Below are 8,811 nucleotides of genomic sequence, written 5' to 3' on the forward strand. Positions count from 1 at the left end.
TGTCTGTCTGTCTGTCTGTCTGTCTGTCTGTCTGTCTGTCTATCTGTCTGCCTGTCTGTCTGTCTGTCTGTCTGTCTGTCTATCTGACTGCCTGTCTGTCTGCCTGCCTGTCTGCCTGCCTGCCTGTATGCCTGTCTGTCTGTCTGTCTGACTGCATGTCTGTCTGTCTGTTAGTTTCAGAAATTATATTTTGATTTTATATCATTATTATACATTTTACATTATCCTTCATTATACTATTTTTTATTTAGCTGCACAGCTTGGTTTGAAATCAAAGAATGTGCCAATGAGTTAAGTGTGACATTTCTGAAACTGTGAAGGAATGCTTTCTTGCAATTTGTAATGAGATTTAATTCTGTGTCTTTGTGTGTGTGTGTGTGTGTGTGTGTGTGTGTGTGTGTGTGTGTGTGTGTGTGTGTGTGTGTGTGTGTGTGTGTGTGTGTGTGTGTGTGTGTGTGTGTGTGTGTGTGTGTGTGTGTGTGTGTGTCTGTGTGCGTGTGCGTGTGCGTGTGCGTGTGTGTGTGTGTGTGTGTGTGAAGTGTAGTCTTGGTTATTTTTAAGTCAGTGAAGAGATGTAATTTGTTCATTACTGATTTAAAACCCATTGATGTTCTTATTATTATGACATTATTTTGATTATATACAGTAGTTCACCTATCATAGAAAGACACGCCAGTGTCAGTTGTCATGGTAGACGATACATGTAGCTAAAGGTCAAATGATAGCTGGTGCGCAGACAAAACACAAACAACCATGATGTGAACTGTAGCCATTGGATGGGATGCTAACCCACATTCTCCCTGGTCAATAGCAGCCCTCCCCCTCCCCCCTCTGCTCACACAATCACAGCTTTTCCATTTCAGGATGAGCAGAGCTCTGACGTGTTGTGTGCCTCCATCCATCAAACATTTGGCATAGTTGATCCTTCCAGGAACTTTTGAACTTTAAAACTGAATTATTATTTATAAATATTGATTTTGTTTTCTCTTACCACCTAACACGAGTCGTGTGTCTTAGGGTGCTGTGTGTGTGTGTGTGTGTGTGTGTGTGTGTGTGTGTGTGTGTGTGTGTGTGTGTGTGTGTGTGTGTGTGTGTGTGTGTGTGTGTGTGTGTGTGTGTGTGTGTGTGTGTGTGTGTGTGTGTGTGTGTGTGTGTGTGTGTGTGTGTGTGTGTGTTTTAGTGTGTGTGCATGTGTGTGTGCATGTGTGTGTGCATGTGCATGCATGCGTGCTTGTCTCTGTCTTTGAATGTCAAAGCTGTGTGAATTGAATTTGAAATGATATCGATGTGTCTTATATGTCAGTGGCGGGCGGATGATCCGTGTGTCAGGACACAACCTGGACGTGGTTCAGGAGCCGAGGATACGCGTGACACTCGTACCCCTGGAGGCCCATACTCAGAAGAGGAGGAGGAGGAGGAGCAGGAGGAGGAGGAAGAGTGGCAGTGACAGGCCAGGGGAGGAGGAGGAAGACGACAAAGATAGCAGGCCTCTCAGGAGGCAGCGCAGGATCGTACCAGAGCCCGGCTGTCCAGAGGGAGTCTTGTGCACTGTCAAACAGGTGAACAGGATTTGGACCTTGTGTGTGTGAATGTTCTTAAAGGGACACTGTGCAGGAAATGGTCAAAAAAGGTACTGCAACTATGCTGATAATTGAAACTGGACTACTGGTTTTCTAAGTAATAAACAAATATTTTCTAGTATGGTCCAAGTAGAGTCATTTTTGCGACTAAAAATGGCTATTTTTGGAAATTCAAAATGGCAGACCATGGAGAAGATCCCCCTTTTCATGTATGAAAAGTGCATTTTTTCCAGTCATAAAGAATTTGATGGTGGTGGTAAGTATTCATGAAAAAGGTAACATTAGTGAATGGGCAGCATGAATTCTGGAAATAAACAACTAAAAATCTCACACAGTGTCCCTTTAAATTGTGTGCACCATATAGAGACATTTTGCCAAAGAAAAGCTACCAGACTTATATGACCATGGAAGCGGATGAATCTCAATTTGTTTTCTGCCACCACCAATTTGTAACTGAACTACAATATAAGAGCTCCCTTGAACAATCAAACAATGATATAATCTACTTCATGTTTGTATTGTTTGACTTATTTAATTGTCCTCTAACGTTACAGTTTGAAGAGCGCTGCACGATAAACAGCTCGTCTCTGATCCTGTGCCGCACCCCCTCGGTGGGGTCGGAGGCCCTGCAGGCCCAGGTGAAGGTGGACTTCCTGTTGGATAACCTCCACTTCCCCTTCGGGGTCATCGGAGGGGGCGACGCCTTCAGCTACGAGAGGAACCCCGTCCTGCGGCCGCTCAACCAGCACGACCCCAGCAAACCCTACCGCCACAAGCCTGGCAGCATCATCTCGGTGGAGGTTAGAGATGTTACTGTATTTAATTTGCCTTTGAGTTGGGCTCCACAAGCCCTATCACCACAAGCCTGGCAGCATGATCTTTGTGGAGGTTGGAGGCCTTACTTGTTTATTTATTTATTTGTTAATTTCTTTATTCAAATAAGCCATTGAGTTGGGTTCAGCAAGCCCTATCACCACAAGCCTGGCAGCATTGTCTCTGCGGAGGTTAGAGGCGTTATTTGTTTATTTTATTCATGTTTGATTGTTTAATTTGCTTTTGAGTTGGTTTCAGCAAGCTAAGCCCTACATCCATCTCTGCAGACGTCGGAGCCTTTGAGTTGTTTATCTGTTTCATCACACAGGAGGGAGTCCAAGGCACTCTTCTCATCCAGAAAGTATAAACAGCCTTTATTTAAACATGCCAAGGTGTTATGCCATTACACCAGGGACCTGGCTTCAATTCTGACTCAATGTCATGAGGCTATTTACAGTATTAGTTTAGTTTATTTAGTTTAGTTCAACAGGGACCATGCACAATACACATTGATTACAGAAGTAAAAAGATGGCTTGTGCCAGATTATAGCTACTGTATATAGCTAATTTCCATCTGCAGTCCCTGCAGTATCAGAGTGTGGTGTGGAACGTTAGCAAAACCTCCCACTCGAAGCCTCATACAGTATCGGTAGCGCTGAGATACTGCCTGTCCTTTAGCTCAGCGGTATTGTGCTGTCTCCCATACCCAAACTGGTGTGTTGACTAGAATGTGGCGGGTTCGAGCCCAGAGTGGCGGACTGTGCAGGAACATCTCAGTTACACCAAGGTCATTTACCAAGGTCATTTACCAATTCTTCACTTCTCACTCATTTCCTGTCTCTCTCTACGGTCCTGTCCCCCAAAAAAAGTCACAAAAAAGCCTGTAAAAAATATATTAAAATAGCGAATGGCTTGCATCCATACCATGTTGTTTACTCTGTATGTGACCACGTGTTTATACAGATGAACCAGCTGACGTCAACGTTGTCGTCACGCTTCGGTGGTCTAAATTAGAAAAGCCGGGTTTCACTCAGTTTGCATCGACAAATAACTGTTCAGTTCCCGGACGCTCTAATTTTTTGGCATGAGTACGTTAGTCGTTAAGAGATTAGGTGCGGTCATCCGGCTACGGCGCGGTTCTCTGTCAGCTCGAGAATGAGAACGCTATTTGTGTTGCTCTTTGAAGTGCATGGGATGTGGAGTATTGTGTTTCTGGAAAACCATGTGTGCACGTCACATTCAATACTTTTTAATGGAAAACTCGATGGCAAAGTAGATATTACGGTGATGCCATGGAACCATTCTGAGTCATACAGCATATAACTGGATTTGAACCCATTTTGTTGTTGCAGGGTGAGAACTTGGACTTGGCCATCTTCAAAGAGGAAGTGGTGGCGGTGATCGGCGAGGGCGTCTGTGCTGTCAAGACTCTGACCCGTAACCACCTGTACTGCGAACCGCCTTCCCAGCAGCCCTCAGCACTCGCAGCCAAGAGGCGGGAGGGCACAGATGTTCTTCCGGAATTTACTGTGAGTCATGAATCATAATCTCCCAGTTTGATGTAAGCTGATGATACTTTAAACTATAAACTTTGTTCTTTCCAAACTGTAAAGAGCTGCTAAGAGTGGCAGATGGCTCTGTTGTCAATAATGATTTGAAAAGTGACCTATCATGAAACATATGGACCGGATGATGACAATCTCTTTCAAACATGATGTTTAAAAATAGCATGCATGAGCTACACCCAGTACCGTCAACATTTGTCATTCCAAAGAGAGAGTTTTTCCCAACCACCTCATCAAGTTTGAGTGAGTAGCCTATAAATGTTGCTACCAAATTTACTTGAGGCCTCTGAGTGGAGCTTTTGTTGCTTGGATGCTGAGGCCACACCCATGCGATACCTGGAACCACCTTTGTGCTAAACATAATGCAGATTTTACAGTCAGCAGAATACATTTACACAAACCTCTAAAATCGTCCGTATTCTCCATGTGCTCTCAAACCAAACGTGTTCCATTTGTAATTGTTGTTTTCATCTCAACGTAGTTTGTCTAATTTCTAATTTCTAATTCTAATTTCTAAATTCATGGTGTAAGTACAACACTAGCACATGATATCACATAACTGTTACACAATTAACTCCATTCTACCTAATGAGGTAAATAGACCCACCACAAACTTGATCCAACCAGAGTCAGCTGATTGTAAGACAAGTACACTGGTCTACAGGTTACTCTACACCAGTCTACTGGTCACTCAGATACAGTAAGTTACTCGTACCGGAAGGAATTGTGTTCCTTTTTTGACTTTGCCTGTTCTGATGTTTACTCCATCGCCCCTATTGAAGGAGGAAACCAATGCACACCAGAGGTTTTGAGGTGCAGGTAGCGGGTGGATCAGTTTTTTAGAAGAAGATACCGCACACTCTTGTCCATCGAGCTGTAATTTATTAAGAAAACAAAGTTTCGGCCGACGTTTCCTTGGGCAGCAGGAACTCCTGGAAATAAACTTACTAAAATATTACACAGTGTGCCTTTAACTATCTCCCTCTCCCCTACTGTACCTGTTCCCAGGTGAGGATGGGCAACCTGAACTTCTCGCTGGGCCGTGTGCAGTATGACACGCAGGGCCTGGCCACATTCCCCCTGGAGGCCCAGGTGGGGGTCGGGGTCGGGGCCTCCATCGTGGCCCTCATCGTACTGGTCATCGTCCTCATATACAGGTATGTACAGTACAGGTGTGTAATCCTGATATACAGGTACGCACAGGTGTATAAGGCTCATTGTCCTGATATACAGGTACAGTACCCACGGGGTGTGTTGTTACATAGCGCAGCGCTATGGCTCTCTGTAATGTCATAGCAATGTTGTTATGATGTAGTTAAGCATTTTCAGCAAGTGAATAGGGTCGCCGGCGACCCCATCTGCAGTAAGAGGTTTTTAACTGGCATGCATTTCAAAAATGTATTTATTATTATTAGTATGCTTGCCCTATACTTTTATTATTCGACCGTTTAATCTTATTATTATTCTACGTGAGGCTTATTCAGGCTCACTGTTCAAGATAAAGAGCCCGTTCCAGTGCCAAAATGTTCGGCTTGGCCCGTAGTTGTTTCAACAGTTTCAAAATGGCTCCCATTTTGATAATGTGTCATTCTTTATCAGTTGCCCATGCTCTTCATATTTTTCCTTTACTTCATTTTACTCATTTCTCTGTTTTCCTTTTGTTGTCGTTTTCAGGAGGAAGAGCAAGCAGGCTCTGAGGGACTACAAGAAGGTGCAGATCCAACTGGAGAACCTGGAGACCAGCGTGAGGGACCGCTGCAAGAAGGAGTTCACTGGTAGGCAAACAGGAACCTTCCAAGCTACTTTCCCACACGTTATTCGCTTCTCATTCACTCGCCACTCGCTCATGGAACATTGTCTAAACGTTCTCTAAACTAACTGCCATTGCAAAAGTAAGAAGTTATTCCATTGGTGCATTCCAATTGGTTACTCGCTTACTCACCTCGCTCGAAGTTTAAATATTTTTATCTCGGAATTCGCCCACATCGCATCGCTTGTGCTCTTCTCACCTCCTCGCCTCCTCGTCCCACTGGAACACATACACACATTATATTGACTTCACTCGCTGAGTGAGTTACTAGTTGCGATGTGTGTAAATGTAGCTTCAGCTTATCTGAAATGGCGCACTTGTGTCAGTTCACTGGTGTTTCGTAGGCCTAGTGCTTAGGCCTAGTGCTCACAGTGCCCTGAGGTCGTTAGTGCTTAGTGCCGTGGGAAAGTTTGGAACCCTAATGTTCTGCTCTTACTGGAAGTGACAGACTAGCATAGTATTAGCGCGCCAAAATATTGGTTGGTTGCTGTTCATATTACACAGCTTCTCCTGCTTGTATTTACATTTCCTTCACCCCAAATGTTTATTACATACAAAACTTGGCTTGACATGAATAGGTTGTTCGTCACATCAACATTACTTACAGTAAGAGAGTAAGAGTAAGAGACTGTTGGCAAAACTCTTCTACTGAACTGAATGTCACATGTTCCATTACATAAACAACATGGCAGCCGTATGGTGCACACAGTGTCCGTCGTTCACACACTGCATGTTTGATGGAAGCATCTGGGTACTTTCAGTGCGCTGAAATTTCAGCATGACTGCCCCCCGCGTACTGAGACATGGGACCCGAAGTGCACAAGTACTTTCCTGGTGAACCAGTAGCCTGTAAGTAACAGGTTTGTGTAGCCCAGCCCCCTGGGCGTCAACACATAGCTTCTGGTTCACCAGGAAACACAAGTGCGCCATTTGAGTCGTGCTGTCTGTGCCCCTCATATCACACCCCTTCACATCCCTTCCTGTCCTGCTTCCTCATCTCTCATTTCACACACGTGTGTTGAACTTGATTCCTATAATGTGTATACCGTAGCAGCAATGCTGATGGCTTACACATATGTCCTGTCTACCCCCTGTGGTCTGTGTTATTGCTTGCATGTTATAACAGCCAGACAGAGATATCCATCTACTGAATATGTAGAGTAACTGCTTGGCTAGTACAATCTGTGCTGTACTTGTGCTGCATGTGCTGAAGTTAAAGCACATAGTACATTATGCTCTACACATCGTTATGTACTCTATGTGGTTGCTGAGTGTATGAAAGTAAATGTTTATGGCTTTTCCCTTTTGAGTTATCTTTATTCATCAAATTGCATCGGTTTCCCTTTCTCTTGCACATCAGTAACAATTGCAATTCTGTTTTCCATTTTCTTGTCTTCTAAAACAACACTGATATAGTGTGTCTTAAATCTGGATGATCTCACTACGTTCTATTTTCCAAACAGTTGCGCTGTAAGCAAATGGACTTCTAGTTGAACTTGTTGATGTTGTTCATTCACTTATATAGCTACCGTAAATTCTTTACACAACAATGAATCTTCACAGACACGTTCTAATTTCCGAATGGCAAAGGAACTGCGTCTCCACACTTCTAAATAAACAATCCGGTACAACCAGTGCAGGACTAAATCATACATAAAAAGGAACACGCATGTCGAAACGTTGATTGCATTTTTAAAAAAAATAGACAACAGAAAGCAGACATCAGTGTGGCATATTTTTTTTTCCTTTTTATTTATGTTCTAATTGTCTTTGGTGTGCAGACCTGATGACGGAGATGATGGACCCCACTAGTGACCTGGTGGGTTCTGGGATCCCCATCCTGGACTACCGCACGTACGCAGAGAGGATCTTCTTCCCCGGCCACAAGGAGTCGCCACTGAGGCGGGGGCTGGACGTGCAGGAGTGTCGCCGGGCAACCGTGGAACAGGGCCTAGTGCAGCTCTCCAACCTGCTCAACAGCAAACTCTTCCTCACCAAGGTACCACGGCAACCGTATCACATATTCTCTTCCTCACCAAGGTACCACAGCAACCGTATCACATATTCTCTTCCTCACCAAGGTACCACAGCAACCGTATCACATATTCTCTTCCTCACCAAGGTTTTACAGCACGTGTTCTACGTGGCTCCGTCCGCCACTCAAAGAACTTCACCTACTCGTTCGGCTGCTTTCCCCAAACCAAACTTGCTGCCACGTTAGGAGGCTCGGGATTTTCCTATCCCCATTTCCATTGCTGCCCCTGACGTGGGTTTTCATAACTTTCACACCTACAGCTCCATATCAACATGGACATTTCTCTTCCACTACAGTTTACTTTTGTTGTCTTGTTGAGTCTTTGTGTGTCTTTATTTTGTGTTAAATGGTTTGTAAAGCGTCTTTGGGTATTTTGAAAAGCGCTACATAAAAATAAAGTATTATTATTATGTCCTCCAGGGTCTCCACTGCCATGGGGTGATTTTGGCTGTGGATGATGGGGACATGTCCATACCACTTGAGATGAACCTAGCTTGTCCCCACCACTTTTTAATAGAAAAACTTCGCCCATTGAAGTTTGATGCGAGTGCATTCTTACTCAAGTTTAGTTTTATTTATTTCTGAGAGACAAAGAGAACATTATAATAGCCTCTTACTGCAGATGGGCTTGGGGCATGTTTACTATTTGCTGAAGATACTGAACTACATCATAACAACATTGCTATGACAGTACAGAGAGCCTTGAGTAACAGATTGAGACATAGCCATTACAATTTTGGTGACAGGAAGGCTCTTCGCTAAGGGGTTAAAGAAGTAATATTCCCTCATCCCATCCTCTAACATGGGCGCCTCTGTCATGGGGACGGAAAGGAGAAGCAAGCATATGTTTTCCTGTTTCCTGTAGTTAGTAGTAGTAGGGGTTAAAGAAGTAATATTTCCTCCTGACTGTTTCCAAATGTGCACAATGTGAATGCATATATATAGTGCATTTGTATATATTATTTTGCCATCCTCTGGTCCTGTTTCCTGTAGTTCATCCACACCCTA

At 43.9% G+C, this 8,811-nt stretch overlaps 1 protein-coding gene across 1 annotated transcript in view; it reads left to right on the plus strand.

The window, feature by feature from the left end:
- Positions 1-8,811, plus strand: part of plxnb1a (plexin b1a) — a 126,845-nt gene that overhangs the window by 94,660 nt on the left and 23,374 nt on the right. Inside the window, exons 23-29 of the mRNA XM_063207885.1 lie at positions 1,304-1,559; positions 2,135-2,380; positions 3,746-3,922; positions 4,967-5,115; positions 5,633-5,733; positions 7,550-7,767; positions 8,797-8,811. The exon at positions 8,797-8,811 is cut by the window's right edge and continues 164 nt beyond it. Coding sequence (XP_063063955.1) covers positions 1,304-1,559; positions 2,135-2,380; positions 3,746-3,922; positions 4,967-5,115; positions 5,633-5,733; positions 7,550-7,767; positions 8,797-8,811 — 1,162 coding nt within the window. The remainder of the gene's footprint in view (positions 1-1,303; positions 1,560-2,134; positions 2,381-3,745; positions 3,923-4,966; positions 5,116-5,632; positions 5,734-7,549; positions 7,768-8,796) is intronic.

This window comes from Engraulis encrasicolus, chromosome 10 (genome assembly GCF_034702125.1).
Source record: "Engraulis encrasicolus isolate BLACKSEA-1 chromosome 10, IST_EnEncr_1.0, whole genome shotgun sequence".
NCBI lineage: Eukaryota > Metazoa > Chordata > Actinopteri > Clupeiformes > Engraulidae > Engraulis > Engraulis encrasicolus.